At 44.9% G+C, this 22075-nt stretch overlaps 1 protein-coding gene across 1 annotated transcript in view; it reads right to left on the bottom strand.

The window, feature by feature from the left end:
• cubn (cubilin (intrinsic factor-cobalamin receptor)) overlaps window positions 1-22075 on the bottom strand; it is a gene marked incomplete at both ends in the record, with an annotated part of 148059 nt that overhangs the window by 509 nt on the left and 125475 nt on the right. The window contains 11 exons of the mRNA XM_080515224.1: window positions 546-781; window positions 1229-1394; window positions 6788-6969; window positions 10614-10758; window positions 12621-12829; window positions 12928-13090; window positions 13291-13490; window positions 15927-16144; window positions 16916-17045; window positions 18188-18373; window positions 18495-18644. Of these exons, the coding sequence (XP_080371350.1) occupies window positions 546-781; window positions 1229-1394; window positions 6788-6969; window positions 10614-10758; window positions 12621-12829; window positions 12928-13090; window positions 13291-13490; window positions 15927-16144; window positions 16916-17045; window positions 18188-18373; window positions 18495-18644 (1985 nt within the window). The remainder of the gene's footprint in view (window positions 1-545; window positions 782-1228; window positions 1395-6787; window positions 6970-10613; window positions 10759-12620; window positions 12830-12927; window positions 13091-13290; window positions 13491-15926; window positions 16145-16915; window positions 17046-18187; window positions 18374-18494; window positions 18645-22075) is intronic.

Below are 22075 nucleotides of genomic sequence, written 5' to 3' on the forward strand. Positions count from 1 at the left end.
AGCATTTGAAAAGAGGAGGAAAAACGAGTGATGAGAATTCATGAGGCTTCATTTGTCCTCCACTCTGGACCTCAGTCTCTCTATGGGTCATGTGAAAACACAAGGAATACTTGTCATTCTCAATTTGAACTACACAAGACAGAAAACAAAGAATTATTTGGAGTTGGACTGAGGACATGTTTACACATTCCCAGTTTAAAAAAAACAACCCAGATATTTCCCTCTACGTTTAAAAAACAAACTTCATTAACACGGAACCACATGTCCACCTGGTTCAGAGCCGCTATGAGCAGCCAGACCTGTAGGGGGCAGTGTAGCGAGAAGCTTTGATAGGAAATCAGAATTGTAGCTGGTTTATGTATAAATGAACCCAAACGCAGAGAAACACCATGGTTTTCTCAGACACTCAGAAACGTGTAAACATGGCCTTAATAGGTTGCATTGTATTTTTTAAACTTTCTTAAAGCCTGCTATTTGACTCCTCACAAAAGAACTCAGCAGGAAGTCACATGACCGTTTTCCATGAGATTGAAGTGAATACCTACCGTCCCGCAGAACGGCCCTACAGGCGGCCAGGACGAGTCCGGACCGTCGTACAACTTCAGGAAGTTGTTCTGACAATCTCCAGGGTCATCGATGCTGATCTGAGCAAAGCTGAGCGTGAGCAGGCGACCTCTGGGCGCCCTGACGCTCCACTCGCAGTACGTGTCATTGGAATACGTCCCTGGGTAGTTGGGACTAGAGAATGATCCGTGATCTCCATACAGAGTTCCACCGCAACCTTCAACACAAACACAGACTTTGAGAAGTGATCAGGATGAACCAGGACACAAATCTGTGAAAATGACTGAAGGACACCACTTTATCAGTCAGTACATCACACCTCTCTGTCCTGCTTCAAGTTCTTTTCAAATTACTTTCTATTCTTCTACTCTTTCTACATCACTTTCTATTTTACAAAGATGTTTGAACCAATTTCCACAAGGAAACGATTCCCAGTGTGAGTGCACATTTAATCCTGAAGTCAAGTCGACTAGACTCCACCAGTGAGTGAGCGCAAACAACCAGCTCACAAACACAAACATACTTTGATTCCTGATCTGTGATTCAGGATGACAGTCGTTAATGGATCAGTTCTTACTGAGATGATTCAATCTGCTGAACGTGTTATGAGGTGTGAGGTTCTGGTCTGTTCGGCTGTGAAAGGGTTAATAAATCCTGTTCTGACCGGAAGGGGAGGATGTCCACGAGGCGTCAAAACCATCCAGAGAGAAGGAAAAGTCACTCTTGAAGTGTAAATAAAGCTGATTGGATCGAGGAAAGATGGGACTGGGCAGGGTGAAACCACAAAACCGACCAATCAGAGGAGAGTCTGCTGTGCTGCCATTACGGACCTGAAAGACAAGAAAGGACATGATCCAACACTCATCTGCTACACTGTCCACACAGGGATGGACGGATGGGTGGAGGGATGGTGGATGGTGGGTGAATGTGTGGATGGAAGAGTGGATGGATGAGTGGCTTGATGGATGTGTGGCTGGATGGATGGAAGGATGGGTGGAGGGATGGTGGATGGTGGATGGATGAGTGGATGGATGGATGTGTGGCTGGATGGATGGAAGGATGGGTGGAGGGATGGTGGATGGTGGATGGATGAGTGGATTGATGGATGTGTGGGTGGATGGATGGGTGGATAGATGTGTGGGTGGATGGATGGATGTGTGGGTGGACAGAGGTATGGGTGGATGGATGATGGATGGATGGGTGGGTGGGTGGATGGATGGATGGACAGGTGGACGGATGGAGGGATGGATGGATGGATGGATGGATGATAGATGGATGGATGGATGGATGGAGGGAGGGATGGATGGATGGATGATAGACGGATGGATGGATGGATGGATGGATGGATCGATGATAGATGGATGGATGGATGGATGGAGGGAGGGATGGATGGATGGATGATAGACGGATGGATGGATGGATGGATGGAGGGAGGGAGGGATGGATGGATGGATGATAGATGGATGGATGGATGGATGGATGGAGGGAGGGATGGATGGATGGATGATAGACGGATGGATGGATGGATGGATGGATGGATGGATGGATGGATCGATCGATGATAGATGGATGGATGGATGATAGACGGATGGATGGATGGATGGATGGATGGATGGATGGATGGATGGATGGATGGATGGATCGATGATAGACGGATGGATGGATGGAGGGATGGATTGATGGATGGATGGATGGATGGATCGATGATAGACGGATGGATGGATGGAGGGATGGATGGAGGGAGGGATAGTCGGTGGATCAGACCAGATGTGAGGGTGAAGCTGTCCACCATTTTGTATTTCCAAGGTTTTCATTTCACTCTTTGATTAACATTCATACCATGATCAAGAGACACATTTAATCCTGGTTATTTTGCACGCTGCTTTTAAATCCTAGAGGAAAAAGGTTGAACTTGATGAGAACTCTTAAATAGTAAGTACTCAGGCCCTTAGAACACTGTTCCTAATAGAAGAGCACTCCCCTTTCAAAGATGTGGAACACGAGAAGAAAGAACAAACTTCACGAAATCCCTCGGAAATATAAAACAACTGATAAACCTTGAATGGTGCATTCTAATGCACTGTGGACTAAACTGTGACATGTGATGAACTGTAGGACCAGTGTGTGTGTGTGTGTGTGTGCGTGTGTGTGTGTGTGTGCGTATACAAAGATGTATACATCTGATGTATTTGATGTCTGGCAGACAGCGATGTGTGAAACTAGAGAAGACACTAAATGCTCCTCAAACAGTTTCCTCGCCTCTCTGCCCATAACGGAGACGTCTGGGGTTCTGAGTGGGACAGGGTGGGACAGAGACACACATGGAAGAGCCTGAGACAGGCTGTGTCTGTGTGGTGTTTGAGTTTAATAAAACACGGTGAACTGTGACTCTGTGTGGGTGAAACCACACCTGCCACAATCACCCTCAAAGCAAGAAGAAGCCCACTGCAGCCAGCATGAGCTCATGCAACACCGATGAGTGGAGTCCCATGTTCTGCCTAACCCCACCCAGGATGCCAGACCTGCCAGAACCAGGGTTGAGTACCGAAATTCCGTTCCAAGAAGGAACCCAATGTTCTATCAGTCTGTTGTCGCAAGCACCATCTTTTTTGCTGCGGTGTCCTGCGGTGTCCTGCGGTGTCCTGGGGTGTCCTGTGGTGTCCTGGGGTGTCCTGTGGTGTCCTGCGGTGTCCTGGGGTGTCCTGTGGTGTCCTGGGGTGTCCTGCGGTGTCCTGCGGTGTCCTGTGGTGTCCTGGGGTGTCCTGTGGTGTCCTGGGGTGTCCTGCGGTGTCCTGCGGTGTCCTGTGGTGTCCTGGGGTGTCCTGCGGTGTCCTGGGGTGTCCTGGGGTGTCCTGCGGTGTCCTGGGGTGTCCTGGGGTGTCCTGCGGTGTCCTGCGGTGTCCTGGGGTGTCCTGCGGTGTCCTGCGGTGTCCTGGGGTGTCCTGGGGTGTCCTGCGGTGTCCTGGGGTGTCCTGGGGTGTCCTGCGGTGTCCTGGGGTGTCCTGGGGTGTCCTGGGGTGTCCTGCGGTGTCCTGGGGTGTCCTGGGGTGTCCTGCGGTGTCCTGCGGTGTCCTGGGGTGTCCTGCGGTGTCCTGGGGTGTCCTGGGGTGTCCTGGGGTGTCCTGCGGTGTCCTGGGGTGTCCTGCGGTGTCCTGCGGTGTCCTGGGGTGTCCTGCGGTGTCCTGGGGTGTCCTGGGGTGTCCTGCGGTGTCCTGTGGTGTCCTGCGGTGTCCTGCGGTGTCCTGGGGTGTCCTGGGGTGTCCTGCGGTGTCCTGCGGTGTCCTGGGGTGTCCTGCGGTGTCCTGCGGTGTCCTGGGGTGTCCTGTGGTGTCCTGCGGTGTCCTGGGGTGTCCTGTGGTGTCCTGCGGTGTCCTGGGGTGTCCTGCGGTGTCCTGCGGTGTCCTGGGGTGTCCTGGGGTGTCCTGCGGTGTCCTGCGGTGTCCTGGGGTGTCCTGCGGTGTCCTGGGGTGTCCTGGGGTGTCCTGGGGTGTCCTGCGGTGTCCTGGGGTGTCCTGCGGTGTCCTGGGGTGTCCTGGGGGGTCCTGGGGTGTCCTGGAGTGTCCTGGAGTGTCCTGGGGTGCGGGCATCAAGGCAAAGGACGCCAACAGACTGAACAAAGTGATCAGGAAGGCAGAGTCTGTTGTCGGCTCCAAGCTGGTCACCTGGAGGAGGTGGTGGAGGACAGGATGCTGGCAAAACTGCTAGCAATCATGGACAACCCCCCCCCCCCCCCCCCCCCCCCTCCACAAGACACTGGACCAGCTGAAGAGCAGCTTCAGCAAGAGACTGATTCAACCTGCTGCTCTAAGGAACGTTACAGGAAGTCCTTCCTCCCCACGGCAATAAGACTTTTTAACTCGTCTACCTCCGTCAGAGCCTCATTATAATTACTCATGCTTATTTCTAAGTGCTCATGTTCCGTTCTGTGTTTTACTAAATGTATGTCCTACCCAGATATTTTATGTCCTACCCAGATATTTTATGTCCTACCCAGATATTTGTATATTTTTATTTTTTACTTTTATATTCTATTCTATTGTATTTTATAACATTCCTAGGTACCAGATTGCTGCAACAAAACAATTTCCCTTCGGGGATGAATAAAGTAATTATTAAAAAAAAAAGAAAATGGCGGGTACCAGGTACCCATAAACAATATTTACTTTCGGTTCTACTTTTCGGTTCTTGGACACACTTGCAACTTTTTATTTTTATTTTTGACAATGTCTGGTGTGTGCCAGCAGTCAGGACGTGTCTATTACGTGTCGACGTCACACATTCAGTCTGACGTCAACATACTGGAGGAAGAAAACACAGCAGACAAACGAGGAAAAGCTGTGGCGAAGCGGGGTAACTGCACGACGGAGCGTGTCAAACGCTCTAAAGTCTGGTTCATTTTGAAAGACAAGGAGATGAAAAAGGAAACTGCAACATATGTCATAAGCTCATTAGCTGCAAGACAAGTCAAATTTGCTGAAAGCTTCGCGGCTGCATGGCGTCGCCCTGAAACACTGTAGTGTTGGATGTACTGCGGTCGTCAACACCCGGCACAGCAGCGCTAATGCTGCTACCAGCAGTGTTGGCACCTTGCCAGCAGCCCAACAGAGACGTTGGCGAAGAAGAGGCTGACAAAGGGGAAAAGTGAGGAGTTTCACAAAGTTTGTAGTCAAAGGACGACATCCTTTCTCAGTTGTCGAGTCTCCGTCATTCCGCTAAGTTAAATAATGTAACGTCGCCTGTTTCCATCCTAAACCTTGAGGCAAAAATACAGTATTTTGAATTGTGTAGGCCTTGTTTCCCCAGAAACGTCAATGACATATCAACTGTAAAACGAATGACCTTATTCAGAATTAAATCAAAGCAAATGTATAAAATATAACAAACACAATACAGGCATTCTCTTTTCATTTAAAATATTTTCAGCTCTTGCAATTGTGTATTTCTGCCACTGTCACCCTGCATCACTGATTTCAACAACACAACAATGTTATTTCGGTTGGAAATGGACGAGGGTTAAGTTTGTAGAGTAAAATAAAAGATTTGACGCTAGAAATATTGTATAGTAACAGTTACTGTCATGTTGAATTTCTCTTTGGCAGTAGATGGCCAGGGCCCTGAATGTAAACTACACACCTCCCTACAGAGGTATTTTGGAAAATCATTTAATTCCTGCCTGGTACACGGTGGAAAAGTCAAACATTATATCTGAGCTCAACAATGACAGTGACGGTTGGACAAGCACTGACCCACTGTTTTAAACTGAATACTTTAATTCTTGATGTTTATTTGCTGTTTTGCTGTGAATACAATGCACTGTAGTATTTTAGCACTAATGCTGCTCAGACAGGATTTTATTTTGTTTGCCAGTTTCTTCAAACGTAAAGGAATAAAGGTACTTTTACTAAATAAACAATTGACCTATTTTTTCACTATTTTGGAATCCAAGCACGGAATCGTTTGGAACCGGAATCGATGAGCAGAACCGGAATCGGATTCTTCAAAGTCCTAACGATACCATCCCCAGCCAGAACAGATCAGGACTTACTTGAAGGGATGGAAATGGACAATTGAGTTCTCCTCAAGTTCAACCCGGGTTGTGGATTATCCTCTGGATACTCCGGCTTCCTCCCACAGTCCAACAAAATGCACGTGAGGTGAGTGTGTGTGGTTGGTCTATGTGTGTGTGACTGTCCTCAACCCGTGACCCTGACCAAGACAGCAGGACAGAAGATGGATGGATAAAGGCATGCCCTAATCAAAAAGGAGAACTGAGAGCCAAGGGAATAAAACCTGTACGATGGTGTACTTTGATAGCGTCACGCTTCACCCTCAAATGTGACGTTGGGGGAATTTCAAATTGCCTCGTGGTAACTTCCAGTCTCAACCTCAACTTTCAAAGGGCTGCAGATTATAATGAACGCCTCCGGCATTTATTGCGTTATCTTCATTTCCAGAGCCGTCGTTGGGAGTCTGACTGATGAACTTGAGTCTTGAGTCTGCTTCTGATGTGTGAGTTGCATTTCCTTTGTGGCGATATGCATCAACTTTAAATACTCTCACACACAAAGGTCCAACCATAGCCTGTGGGCTAACACACACACACACCCACTGGGGATGTCAAAGGCAGTCGAGGCTTGATAACCTTGGTATATGTAGAACGGTGAAAGACACGGAGGCACTGCAGTTAGGAAGTAATGTCTCTGTACGTTGGTGTTGGTTTTACCTCCAGATAGTCAAACTGACAGTCCAGATGGCTCTCCATACTAAAAGTGTTGAAGAAGAAGGAGATGGAGTTGTTGGGTGGTGCCTTCAGAATGATGACACAGTCCTGGTTGTGGAGGTACGCGTCAGGCCAGCCGGGACTCTTCAGGTAACCATACTCCTGCTCATAGGTTCTGCTGCAGTCTGGAGGGAACACAGGGAAGGAACCTCAGCTGGAACCAGACTTCCAACACGATGGGCAAGAAATCAATGTGCAGCACTGTGACGTGGCCACACCTCTGCACTCCAGACAAAGGATTAGTCAAGATGGAAAAGGAGCTTTACAAAGTATGAATAGTTTAAACCACATGATGGGGCCACCCTTTGTAACAGTTTCAACTCTTCATGAAGAACTTTACAAGTTTTGTTTATGGTTTTGGATCATTTCTGAGCTCAGACAGTCATGTAGGATGAGGCGACCTGGCTCCACTCCGCTTTGCACTGCAGTCCAGTCGCATTGGAACAGGAAGTGACTCCAAACGGCTGCCAGAGGTCGGAGCATGAAACTGTCCAAATTGTGTTATTGTGGTGCAGCTAATCTGGAGTTCTGGAGTTAATCTGAAGATCTCCTGACGTTTGTTCTGGAGTTAATCTGAAGATCTCCTGAAGTTTGTTCTGGAGTTAATGTGAAGATCTAATGACGTTTGTTCTGGAGTTAGTGTGAAGATCTAATGAAGTTTGTTCTGGAGTTAATCTGAAGATCTTCTGACGTTTGTCTTGGAGTTAATCTGAAGATCTAATGAAGTTTGTTCTGGAGTTAATCTGAAGATCTCCTGAAGTTTGTTCTGGAGTTAATCTGAAGATCTAATGAAGTTTGTTCTGGAGTTAATCTGAAGATCTCCTGAAGTTTGTTCTGGAGTTAATGTGAAGATCTAATGACGTTTGTTCTGGAGTTAATCTGAAGATCTCCTGACGTTTGTTCTGGAGTTAATCTGAAGATCTTCTGACGTTTGTCTTGGAGTTAATCTGAAGATCTAATGAAGTTTGTTCTGGAGTTAATCTGAAGACCTCCTGACGTTTGTTCTGGAGTTAATCTGAAGATCTAATGAAGTTTGTTCTGGAGTTAATCTGAAGATCTCCTGACGTTTGTTCTGGAGTTAATGTGAAGATCTCCTTAAGTTTGTTCTGGAGTTAATCTGAATATCTCCTTAAGTTTGTTCTGGAGTTAATCTGAAGATCTCCTTAAGTTTGTTCTGGAGTTAATCTGAAGATCTCCTGACGTTTGTTCTGGAGTTAATCTGAAGATCTCCTTAAGTTTGTTCTGGAGTTAATCTGAAGATCTCCTTAAGTTTGTTCTGGAGTTAATCTGAAGATCTAATGAAGTTTGTTCTGGAGTTAATGTGAAGATCTAATGAAGTTTGTTCTGGAGTTAATCTGAAGATCTCCTGACGTTTGTTCTGGAGTTAATGTGAAGATCTCCTTAAGTTTGTTCTGGAGTTAATCTGAAGATCTCCTTAAGTTTGTTCTGGAGTTAATCTGAAGATCTCCTTAAGTTTGTTCTGGAGTTAATCTGAAGATCTCCTGACGTTTGTTCTGGAGTTAATCTGAAGATCTCCTTAAGTTTGTTCTGGAGTTAATCTGAAGATCTCCTTAAGTTTGTTCTGGAGTTAATCTGAAGATCTAATGAAGTTTGTTCTGGAGTTAATGTGAAGATCTAATGAAGTTTGTTCTGGAGTTAATCTGAAGATCTCCTGACGTTTGTCTTGGAGTTAATCAGAAGATCTAATGAAGTTTGTTCTGGAGTTAATCTGAAGACCTCCTGACGTTTGTTCTGGAGTTAATCTGAAGATCTCCTGACGTTTGTTCTGGAGTTAATCTGAAGATCTCCTTAAGTTTGTTCTGGAGTTAATCTGAAGATCTCCTTAAGTTTGTTCTGGAGTTAATCTGAAGATCTAATGAAGTTTGTTCTGGAGTTAATGTGAAGATCTAATGAAGTTTGTTCTGGAGTTAATCTGAAGATCTCCTGACGTTTGTCTTGGAGTTAATCAGAAGATCTAATGAAGTTTGTTCTGGAGTTAATCTGAAGACCTCCTGACGTTTGTTCTGGAGTTAATCTGAAGATCTCCTGACGTTTGTTCTGGAGTTAATCTGAAAATCTCCTGACGTTTGTCTTGGAGTTAATCTGAAGATCTAATGAAGTTTGTTCTGGAGTTAATCTGAAGACCTCCTGACGTTTGTTCTGGAGTTAATCTGAAGATCTAATGAAGTTTGTTCTGGAGTTAATCTGAAGACCTCCTGACGTTTGTTCTGGAGTTAATCTGAAGACCTCCTGACGTTTGTTCTGGAGTTAATGTGAAGATCTCCTTAAGTTTGTTCTGGAGTTAATCTGAAGATCTCCTTAAGTTTGTTCTGGAGTTAATCTGAAGATCTCCTTAAGTTTGTTCTGGAGTTAATCTGAAGATCTCCTGACGTTTGTTCTGGAGTTAATCTGAAGATCTCCTTAAGTTTGTTCTGGAGTTAATCTGAAGATCTCCTTAAGTTTGTTCTGGAGTTAATCTGAAGATCTAATGAAGTTTGTTCTGGAGTTAATCTGAAAATCTCCTTAAGTTTGTTCTGGAGTTAATCTGAAGATCTCCTTAAGTTTGTTCTGGAGTTAATCTGAAGATCTAATGAAGTTTGTTCTGGAGTTAATGTGAAGATCTCCTTAAGTTTGTTCTGGAGTTAATCTGAAGATCTCCTGACGTTTGTTCTGGAGTTAATGTGAAGATCTAATGAAGTTTGTTCTGGAGTTAATCTGAAAATCTCCTTAAGTTTGTTCTGGAGTTAATCTGAAGATCTCCTTAAGTTTGTTCTGGAGTTAATCTGAAGATCTCCTTAAGTTTGTTCTGGAGTTAATCTGAAGATCTAATGAAGTTTGTTCTGGAGTTAATGTGAAGATCTAATGAAGTTTGTTCTGGAGTTAATCTGAAGATCTCCTGACGTTTGTTCTGGAGTTAATCTGAAAATCTCCTGACGTTTGTCTTGGAGTTAATCTGAAGATCTAATGAAGTTTGTTCTGGAGTTAATCTGAAGACCTCCTGACGTTTGTTCTGGAGTTAATCTGAAGATCTAATGAAGTTTGTTCTGGAGTTAATCTGAAGATCTCCTGACGTTTGTCTTGGAGTTAATCAGAAGATCTAATGAAGTTTGTTCTGGAGTTAATCTGAAGACCTCCTGACGTTTGTTCTGGAGTTAATCTGAAGATCTAATGAAGTTTGTTCTGGAGTTAATCTGAAGACCTCCTGACGTTTGTTCTGGAGTTAATCTGAAGATCTAATGAAGTTTGTTCTGGAGTTAATCTGAAGATCTCCTGACGTTTGTCTTGGAGTTAATCAGAAGATCTAATGAAGTTTGTTCTGGAGTTAATCTGAAGATCTCCTGACGTTTGTTCTGGAGTTAATCTGAAGATCTAATGAAGTTTGTTCTGGAGTTAATCTGAAGATCTCCTGACAAGAGCGCTACACACCTCTAAACTTCAGGAGATAGTCTGTAGGTGTGTAGCGATGGACTGCAGGACGTGGTCCACCTCAACCCACTCTGAGCCTCAGCATTGGCCGACTCTGCTCTGTGATTGGTTGAGGCCCACCACTTTCAGGCTGAGTGTTGATGCTCCAATGGCCTCCACTATGTTATATATACACTGCACCATGCTGGAATTCACTGAGCTCCTGACAGGCACACCTTCTCTCACTGATGTTTGGAGAAACAGTCTGCATGCCCACGTCTTTGATTTATACATCTGTGGCCATGGGAGTGATTGGAACACCTGGATTCACTGATTTGGACAACTGGGGAAAAACAGTACATACTTGCAATTTGGAAAGTGAAACTGAAGCCGTTTCCTGTCATGAAGGCGTCAGATTTGAACTCCATCAGCACAGTTCTGCTGTCGCTGTAGAAAACTGCTGGAGGATCATCTGTTGCACAGAATTTCTCAGACTGCCCAAAGTCTCCCTGTGAAAACAAGAATGATCAACATATTTGTTGTTAAAGTGATTTTTTCAGCTGTGATTTAAGCTTGTTTAAAGAAATCTAAATCTGTCATCCCACAAATATTTGTCAATCAATGTTTCTAGACGTGATCGTAAAGTGAGCATTAGGTAGGTTGGTAGGTAGGTGGGTAGGTAGGTAGGTAGGTAGGTGGGTGGGTAGGTAGGTAGGTGGGTGGGTGGGTAGGTAAGTGGGTAGGAGGGTAGGTAGGTAGGTGGGTGGGTAAGTAGGTTGGAAGGTAGGTTGGTAGGTAGGTGGGTAGGTAGGTAGGTAGGTAGGTGGGTGGGTAGGTAAGTGGGTAGGAGGGTAGGTAGGTAGGTGGGTGGGTAAGTAGGTTGGAAGGTAGGTTGGTAGGTAGGTAAGTGGGTCGGTAGGTTACATAGGTGGGTGGGTAGGTAGACAGGTTGGTGGGCCGGTCGGAAGCTAGGATAGTAGGTAGGTAGGTAGGTCGGTAGGTCAGTAGGTGGGTAGGGAGGTCGGTGGGTAACAAATGTTTGAAAGTACAAATCATTGCCAATCCTTCAACCTTTATCTTCAAACCAAGTGTGACATCTGGTGGTTCAAAAAATAAAGGTACTTCATGAGGCTTCATCTCTCCACCACTAGTAGGGAGTTAGAAGAAAAATTGACTGAGATTCATGTGGGTATAACCTAATAAAAGTTCATTAAATCTCAAAAAAGTCCACCCATGTCTTGGAAAAAAATGAATAGATCTGTGAAACTTACTGGGAATAGTGAGACTTAATGGAAATACTTTTCACAATTGCCATCATTATCTTGCTTGTAATTCAAAAATATTCCAAACCTTTTAGTTTATATGAAAACAAAAAATAAATGACAATAGGTTCTGTGATTCTCTAATTTTTTCAAAATAGTTTTCCTAATTAGAACAATTCTGCTTTGATTCTCTTCTTATTTCCTTGAAAGGCACTTTTCATTTATCTCCTGGTTTTTTTGACATACCATATTTTCCACACTATAAGGTAATTTAAATACCACAAATTTTCTCAAAAGCTGCCAGTGCGCCTTATAACCCGGTGCACCCTATATATGGAAGAATTGCTCTACTCAAGATGCTATTTGACAGCTGAACAACCAGAAGCTTTTATTTTGACAACCGGATCTTCAGAGCGGACGACACTCCACACAACACCTTCATCACTCATGGTTGCACACCAACATTCTAACAAACCAAAATAAACTAGATGAAATAATTACTCCCTAAACTGGGGGACAAAAACACATAAACACAATCAACACAACACCAAGCCCAACAACAACCCACAATAACCTCCAACAACACAAAACATGAATTCCCATCATGCCTTGCATCCTGAGCTCCTCAGTGCAGCCGATAGCTGCAATGAATTATGGGAGTTTCTGTCTGTGGTGTTTTAAATGCAATTATTGGGGGTTCTATTTGGTTTGTGGTGTCGGTAATAATTGTGTTGTGTTGTGTTTTTGTTGCTTAGTTCATGTAGTTTAGTTTATTACCGGTAGTTGTAAGTTGTCAACCAGCAGTGAAGAAGGTTTTGTGTGTAGTGTCCTCCTGGCATAGGCTGCTGGTAGGACTATCAAAATAAAGTGTGTGCACCTCTCTGGGTGTTGGAATCAGTGGAAAATGTAACCTAATGGCTTTGAGCTATAAAGGTTGCTGACCCCTGGTCTATTCCATGTGCCTTATAATGCGGTGCGCCTTATATATGAACAAAGTTGTAAATTATGTCAATCAACGTAGGTGTGCCATATAGTGCGGAAAATACGGTAACTGCTTTACATTTCTGTAATTTTTCTTTAGCGCAACAGCTTATTTCGCGTCCACTCACCACAGGCCAGTCTTTGATTTCTAGGTAGTTGGTGATGCAGCTCTGGCTGGGCTGGAGAGCAAACGTCTGTACTGACACCTGGACGGTTTCCTGAGCTGGTGCATCCAGGATCCAGCGACAGGCGGTGAACGGAGGGTAACTACTGGGGAACGAGGGCGAGCTCATGGTCTGGACAGCCACTGTGGCATTCAGAGTACCGCCACAAACCACTGTGGAAACAAACATACAAACCTCAGGAAACATTACTTCATGGAATACTTTTTGAATATGAAGACTTTCTCATGAAATCAATCCAATCCAGCCTTACGTGGTAAGACCTTGTAGGTGGCATTGAAGCCACGCTTTTGTACTGAGCCGTCGGTGACAAAGTGAACAGTCAGAAAGTTTCCACTGGATACAAAGTGAGCAGGAGTGGAGTTTCCGCAGAAAGCCCCCACAAGGGGGAAGTGGACGTTGTCCCCGTCGTACACCTGGTGGACATTCACATGTTTCAGAAACCCCACAGAAGACATTCAAACCTTCATCATTACAAACGTGTCTCAAAGCCGCAGCATCATCGGCATAGAGCTTCATTCACCGCAGTGGTCACAATCAGTTAATAATGAAATTAAATATGCAAAATGGGGCTTGTAATTGGTGACGTGTTCTTATTATCCTTGTGTGTCTTTACTTTGACGTAGTCATAGCGGCAGTCGGAGGAGCTCTCCAGCTCGAAACTGCTGAAGGTCAGATTAATGGCTTTGTTCACTGGCATCTCCACCGTCCACACACAGTTCATCATTGGTTCATAGCGGCCGTCCAGGTTTGGATCCGGCGAACCAAACATGCCCATGGGCATGGACAGGTAGCCGCCACATCCCTGAGCCGGACCTGCTCACACAAAACAGACACTTTTTAACTTTCACTTGGAGATGAAATGACGACAAGTACTGCACTTCTAGCAAGAGAAAACCATAAAGGTCAAGGAGGTTTCATCTGAAGAGTGCAAATACAGAAACACGGAGAAACGGTTGTTTGCTTGTGGGCTGATCATCGGGAACTTAGTTCTGTGTTTGTGTCGCAGCATTCAGACGTGGCTGTTCAAGGAGATTCTCCTGAGTTTAGAAACACGGCATGGCTGTCTGCAGTTTCATTGTTGTCATGTTTATATTGTTTCAGTCAATTTATTTACTGTTCAGAACCTCAACCAACGCTGGTACTGATACCATATCAGTCAACGTGGGTCTCGTCTCAGCTCGTCTGGAGGAACAATATATGCATTGGAAAAAACAAAACACTTGGACCAACTTAACTAATTACTTCAATTGGTAAAACCCAAATGAATCAAGTTCTTTGAATGTAAAATTATTTATTACCTTAAATTTGAACTTAATCTAATTCATTAGAACTTGATTCGTTTAGGTTTTACCAAATGAAGTAGTTAGTTAAGTTTGTACAAGTGTTTTCTTTTTTCAGTCTGGTGGAGGGATGTAGAGGATCTCTCAGTATGTAGAGGATCTCTCAGTATGTAGAGGATCTCTCAGTATGTAGAAGATCTCTCAGTATGTAGAGGATCTCTCAGTATGTAGAGGATCTCTCAGTATCTGGAGGATATCTCAGTATGTAGAGGAGCTCTCAGTATCTAGAGGATATCTCAGTATGTAGAGGATCTCTCAGTATCTAGAGGATATCTCAGTATGTAGAGGAGCTCTCAGTATCTAGAGGATATCTCAGTATGTAGAGGATCTCTCAGTATGTAGAAGATCTCTCAGTATGTAGAGGACCTCTCAGTATCTAGAGGATATCTCAGTATGTAGAGGACCTCTCAGTATCTAGAGGATATCTCAGTATGTAGAGGAGCTCTCAGTATGTAGAGGACCTCTCAGTATGTAGAGGACCTCTCAGTATCTAGAGGCTATCTCAGTATGTAGAGGACCTCTCAGTATCTAGAGGCTATCTCAGTATGTAGAGGACCTCTCAGTATCTAGAGGCTATCTCAGTATGTAGAGGACCTCTCAGTATCTAGAGGCTATCTCAGTATGTAGAGGACCTCTCAGTATCTAGAGGCTATCTCAGTATGTAGAGGAGCTCTCAGTATCTAGAGGCTATCTCAGTATGTAGAGGATCTCTCAGTATCTAGAGGATATCTCAGTATGTAGAGGACCTCTCAGTATCTAGAGGCTATCTCAGTATGTAGAGGAGCTCTCAGTATCTAGAGGACCTCTCAGTATGTAGAGGATCTCTCAGTATCTAGAGGATATCTCAGTATGTAGAGGACCTCTCAGTATCTAGAGGCTATCTCAGTATGTAGAGGACCTCTCAGTATCTAGAGGATATCTCAGTATGTAGAGGACCTCTCAGTATCTAGAGGCTATCTCAGTATGTAGAGGACCTCTCAGTATCTAGAGGCTATCTCAGTATGTAGAGGATCTCTCAGTATCTAGAGGATATCTCAGTATGTAGAGGACCTCTCAGTATCTAGAGGCTATCTCAGTATGTAGAGGAGCTCTCAGTATCTAGAGGACCTCTCAGTATGTAGAGGTTCTCTCAGTATCTAGAGGATATCTCAGTATGTAGAGGACCTCTCAGTATCTAGAGGCTATCTCAGTATGCAGAGGACCTCTCAGTATCTAGAGGATATCTCAGTATGTAGAGGACCTCTCAGTATCTAGAGGCTATCTCAGTATGTAGAGGACCTCTCAGTATCTAGAGGCTATCTCAGTATGTAGAGGACCTCTCAGTATCTAGAGGCTATCTCAGTATGTAGAGGACCTCTCAGTATCTAGAGGCTATCTCAGTATGTAGAGGATCTCTCAGTATCTAGAGGCTATCTCAGTATGTAGAGGAGCTCTCAGTATCTAGAGGACCTCTCAGTATGTAGAGGATCTCTCAGTATCTAGAGGCTATCTCAGTATGTAGAGGAGCTCTCAGTATCTAGAGGACCTCTCAGTATGTAGAGGACCTCTCAGTATGTAGAGGAGCTCTCAGTATCTAGAGGAGCTCTCAGTATGTAGAGGAGCTCTCAGTATCTAGAGGATATCTCAGTATGTAGAGGACCTCTCAGTATCTAGAGGCTATCTCAGTATGTAGAGGAGCTCTCAGTATGTAGAGGAGCTCTCAGTATGTAGAGGACCTCTCAGTATGTAGAAAAGGTGTGTCCTCCCAGTCCATTGCAGTCGAGGAGATTCATAGTGGATCTGCAGTGGGTGTGAATAGAAGAGCGTACACACTCCTCCACTGTTTACAGCAGTGGAAGGATAAAGTGTGAAAAACATACAAATAAAATGAGGTGATTCTCTCCAGAAGAAAAAGATCTAAATTGTGTACCGAGTGTTTGGCTATAAGTTGCCCTCCAGCCAATCCCACTGGTCGTGGCGTCTGTTCTGAAGACGAGGAACAGCTGGTTGGTGGAGGAGCGCAGATTGGGGGGCAGCACTGTACCACAGAACTTCCCCAGCAGGGGGGCTGAAGTGTCTCCCCCATCATAAACGGCCACATAATCATATCTACAAGTCGAGGAAGCTTCCAGATGGAAAGTGTTGAACCTGGGGATGGAGACAAAGACAGGATGGTGTGCTACAAGAGACATTTTCTTTTCTTTCCAAAAAGTCAGCTGACCTCATGAATTCTGTCTCACTTGTTGGAACGTTTATCATTTGACTTTCATCCTGCTCTTTAGGGATGGGAATCAAAAATCAGTTCTTGATGAGAACCTGTTCCCAGTGTTTCAATTCCTTTCAATTGTTTCACAGTTTTGCAAACAATTCCCTTATCGATTCCAGTCATGGTGGTTTGACTCGCAGTCCATATTCTAGTTTTATCCTCCATATCAGTAGTTTCTAGTTGGGACTCTCCCCTGATGGCATCCGGTTCCTTATCAGTCCATAAGAATGTTTGGTACTCTCGATATTATTCCCATTCATAGTGTATCGTTCTCTGGACACATCTGTGTGGTTTCACTACAAAAACAAGCAGCAGCGCCCTCCCGTGGCTTGACAGACCAACTGCATCGTTGTCAGTAGGCGCGCTGCTGTGGTGTAAAAGCACTACTGTTCTTATGGATTAGGTGTTGTCAAGTGAAACGTTGTCATGTAAACGGGGCCTTGAGCCACGTATTCACCAGTGCAGCCAGCAGGAAACATGGCGCCCAAGTGCTTGAAAGGTTGGGGCCATTTCAGGAGAAAGATCAACAACAAGACACCTCGCAATACTTACAAAGTGGATATTTCATCGAAGAGAGGAAATACGAGCAACATGAAGAAACATTCGCACACAGCAGCACTTTCTCTGAATGAATAGAAGAAGAAGAATCTCACTTAAGGACCAGCACTCGGTCTGCAGCAGCCCTGATGTGGTAGCTGCAGTTTATGTTGTGGTGGTAGTCTGCGATGGAGAGAGCTGGACTGCTCACCGAGCCTGCAGTGCTGTTAAAAAAACCTCCACAAGCTACACACACGCACGCACGCACGCACGCACGCACACACACACACACACACACACACACACACACACACACACACACACACACACACACACACACACACGTACAACTTCCAATGTTATTCACCAAGTCTAAAATCCTTTGCATCGTTTTTACACATTTTAAAAGGTACGTATGAAGGTACTTGCTGGTGTACTGGCCCCCAATAACTTTTCCACATTTTGTCACACATGTAAATGGATTTTAGTGGATATTAATTGATAGGCCAAGGAAATGAGTGGTCACCCTAAGTCAGGATGTGGTATGTATGAAGTGGTGTGCAAGGTTGGAACAATAAACATTCACAAATTTTTATATATTCCAATATTTATATTATTTCAATATATATTCCAAACATTTTCAAAAAATTCTCAAAACATTCCCTTGCAGCAAGCTGGCAGACTATGACTCATTCTCCCTCTCGGTTTGTCAGCCACTCAGCACAGCATGCCGCAGTCATAAACAAATCAGTCAAAATCCACGAGTCATGTTCAGTAAAGTGACTCAGGTTTTGACTGATTCATTCATCCTCAAACATCACGAGGTCATTCATGCTCCTCAGAGTGACCACGCACTCTAATGTTCTTTCATGAATGTCTGAGAACAGAACTTTTAGGAGGATTTACACTGAGATCCAATGAGATTCAGCTGGACTCTATTGACTAACTAGGAGAAGAGTAAAGAGGGTAATACATGCTGTACTTTGAAACCCATGAATCGTTTTCCTTCAACATTGTGTTGGCCTGTAAAAAGATTAAAATCCAATAAAATGCATTTGAGGCTGTAATGTGACAACATGTGGAAAAGTTCCAGTCTGATCAGTGCTGTTGTAAGCCACTAGAATTCAGCTCGGCCACAGACTCATATGATGTGTTCTAACTCAAGCTTTGCTAATCTCCCACTTCCTGTTTTCATCCACATTTGGTTTTATGTGCCGTCACGCGCTGACAAACATGAATCAACAGTTTCCAACAGACGCTGAGCAAACAAAACCCTTATTTGAAACAAAGATCAGGTTCTGGTAAATCTAACAGACAACAACACTTAAAGTACATGTTCCTGAGTACGTGTTTCTATTTGCACCTCAGCATTAATGCCAGTTACCCACGTATAGCTCTGTACTCCGCCAGGAAGCCCCTGGTGGTGACCACAGCGTCAGAGTAGAAGTGAAGTAACATCGGGCCAAAGGTGGTGAAGGGTCCTGGGATGCTGTTTCCACACAGGGTGGCCATAGCACTGCCGCCAGCTGATTGGTTGTAGATCTTCAGTCCATCGTAGAGACAAGTGGGATGAGCTGGGCCACAGAAACACAACTCAACATGCAGCTGATAATATGAGAAGCATAAGCCAAAATCTGGCAGCATGTACACACGTCCTACCAGAGGCTCACATATTCTAAGTATAATGATACGTACTTTCGACATGAAAGGTCTGAAAGGTGAGGACGATCACAGTCTGTTGTCCAGCATCTATTGTGTAGTTGCAGTTGGAGTGTCTTGGGTAGTCATCAGGATAATTTGGAGAAACCACACGACCGTGGGAAGCTGAGAAGTTTGCGCCGCACCCTAATAAAAATGGACATTCAACATTTGGTTGCCTGTACCACACACAACTCTGACTGACTAGCATCCGAAATGGACCTGCACATTAAAGTCCTGCATTTTTCCTGCAGTTCTCCACTCAACAATTCACATGACAATTCAACATCAAGGAGTCATATCATATATTATCAGTTTTATTATTTTCCAACAGTAATAATCGTCTCCATACCTGGAACGACACCCGAGAATTGAAGACAGTGTGCCCTCTCTCTCCCTGGCTTGTTTCAGTTTTTAAAAAGTGTATTGCTCCAACCAGCCAATCAGAAATCAAACCCTATATAGTGTCATCATGGGTTTAGCCAATCACAATCAAGGGAGGCTTCTCCCCTTTGACTCCTCCCACAATTAGGCAGCTCTGCTCTGGCACATGGCACCACGAGAAGAAGTACTTCCTCCTCTTACCAAGATGGGCATGTGTGGGCGGAGCCAGTCCAGCTCACACAGACACAGCAGATTCTGAATGCAGCTCCTATGATCCAATATTCTAATGGAGGAAAACCGAGTAGGAGCTGGATTTAGGGCAAAACAAACTTGGGACATAACGTTTTTGGATCAACGGGACCATGTGAACGTGTTGAAACACTGGAGAATAGGACTGCTTTAAATGTACTTTTAAATTTGAGAAGTTTTTAACTACACGGAAGCACCGGACTGCGCACACACACACACGCACACACACACACACACACACACACACACATTTTTATGAATACTAGATGATCATCCTCACGCAGGTCAAGAATGTTATGACAACAAAGCCCTGGTGGTTCAGGTGAGTCTATAGAGTCACATCACAACACAAGCTTGTGACTGAAGCAGCAGCCATTGTTTCCCTTCTGTCTCTCTCTGTCTTTTATTCCTCTCTTTCGACAGACTCTTGCTCTTTGCGGCTCCGTTAGTGATGCACTCAATTTGTTTTTACGGAGTTTCAACCGGTAGTTTGAGTCAGTTACGCATGCGCACTCTCGCATGGATGTAAACACCATGTCATTTGCGCATGCGCATCCGGTATTGGGATCGGTTGGGAGAAGATTGTTTAGAAAATACATTGTTTTGACTTTTATTTGGAAGCTTTGTCCAGGAATTTTCTTGGTAAATAGGGTGGATATTTACTCGGGTCGGAGTGCGGGAGCGCACGTACCCCGTCTCGGAAACCAGAGTGCAAAGAAAAAGAAAAAGAAAAACGAAACAGGTGCGCTGTTTTCCGCACTTTGGATTGTCCACAACATCCCAGAACTGCCCCCTTGCCACACCCTGAAAGTCAGAAAGCGGAGCAGCCGGCTTGTGCCCACAGAGAAACGGACAAATCTCCGCAGTGCAAATTACAACACAGTGGTTCTACGAGGCGACGTAAAAAAGATAAATTAATACTGGTACCCAGTATAGTATTGTTTTAAAGCCGTCAGTACTGCGATACCATGCCCGGACAGGACACAGCGGATTAGCAGAAGCCTGCGTACCAACCGAAGCACCATTAACACCAGTATGAGAGCATGAAATGGCAGCAACATACACCTTCAGTGTGGATTGAGATCGTCCCTGTTAAGAAGCTCCAGTAGGAACTGCAGTATGGAGGCGACGGGGCAACGTACCGTGTCCAACCCACGGTCCTGGCACCAGTGGTCAGTTTCCATCTGCTTGCATGCAGCCTCCGTGTTGATGGTGCACGAGCATTTGAGATGGTAAAAGCTACGTCCTCACTGTAGACTGAGAAAGTAGACCCTGGCCCTGCAGCAGCCACACTCACAGCTGGAGGTGATGGGTATCGGGGTGGAGAACCCTACCCCCAAACTGGGATAGAAGATCCCTCCTGTGTGGTAGACGTCTGGGCGAGCTGCAGCAGAATCTGTGCAGCGGTGGAAACCAAGTCCAGGCCGGCCAAAATGGGGGTCACCAGGATCAATGTGTGCCCTTCTTGCAGTGTTGGGAATATCAGTGGGAAGGGTGGGAAGGCATACTCTGCCACTTTCTGCCCTCCTGGTATGTGCTTACCATGGCCAAGCTCCGCCTGGAGTGGGGCCAAACAATCTCTGCAAGCCAGGCACTCCAACATTCTTTTATTTTAAGGGGAAAACAAGTATTAAACAGTACTGTTTGTAGTATTCTAGTTCTGCTCTAGGAAATGAGGTTGAGCTGAGAACATCACGAGTGACTCCAATTCATGCTTGTTGAGCAGATTTTTTTTTTTCTTTTCCAGAAATCCAACAAAACCCTCCAGAAAAAACAGTGGTGTTCATCCTATGGGGGGCAAAGGCTGCTCATTTTGGTATGGCACTGTGCTCCGGAGAGCATGTGATAACTACCACCAACACAGCGTGTAATCACCCAAATAAGTCTAATTGTGGCTTCAAATAAAGTACAGTGATCCCAGAGGCTACGACTGAAATCTACCGAGCGCAACGCATCGGCGAAAAAACACAATCAATGGACTCGCTAGGTGTAGAATTAGACATTCTATTAGCCACTCAACGCTGAAGAAAGTCTGCAGAAACACCGCTGGAGGGTGGGAGGAGTCTCAGCTCAGACCGCAGGGCTACAGGCAACAAGCAGCAAACAACTCCACAATAGCGGAATTTAGTACCATGGTGATGACAAACCACATACACAACCCTGCGAGTGAGAGGGTGAAAATGGACGGAGCTTCCAGGGTCACGTGACTCTATAGACTGACGTGAGCCACCAGGATGTCACAAGTGACCTTTTTGTTATAATATTGTCGACCTGCGTGAGGATGATCAACAGGCAGAGTCATCAAATTGTCAGGGTGTAGGGTGAGGTCCCCTTTAAGAGTGGGCGGGCCATAGGTCTGGGCTGTCAGCACCTCACCTGTGGCCACTTCTTGTAATCACCCTGCCCTATATATGTCCTGTCTGTGTGTTTGTTCAGCGTCGGGTTGTTTGTTATCGATGTCTCGTCCGTCCGGTCCAGTGTTAGTCGTCCATGTCTCATCCGGTCTGTCCAGTCATTGGAGTCAAGTCTGCTGTGCTCCTCATGTCAAGGAGCATCCTGCGAGTCATCGGTCTGTGCTGTCCTCAAATAAAAGACTTGTTTGAACTCAGCCTGCCTCCACAGTCCTGCACTTGGGTCCTGTCCGTATCCGTGACACAAACATGCTTATTATATACATCAGTATGGTAACATCCAAGCTAAATACCATAATACCGATCAGAATCACTTTATTAATCTCTGGCGGACATTCTTTAAAAGTCGTGCTAAACCAGAGGAGGCTAAAAGTGATGTCACCTAACGAAATACAATCACTTTCAGTAAAAATGCTATAAATGCGCCAAACAAATCTTACACGTGAAAGAAGTGATCCATTCTCTCATCCACCTCCTATCATTTATCCTGGGGTGAGGATGTAACTGATCAAATTAGTCTCCAATGACTTCAGC

The sequence above is a fragment of the Blennius ocellaris genome (genome assembly GCF_963422515.1).
Source record: "Blennius ocellaris genome assembly, chromosome: 19".
In the NCBI taxonomy this organism is placed as follows: Eukaryota; Metazoa; Chordata; class Actinopteri; order Blenniiformes; family Blenniidae; genus Blennius; species Blennius ocellaris.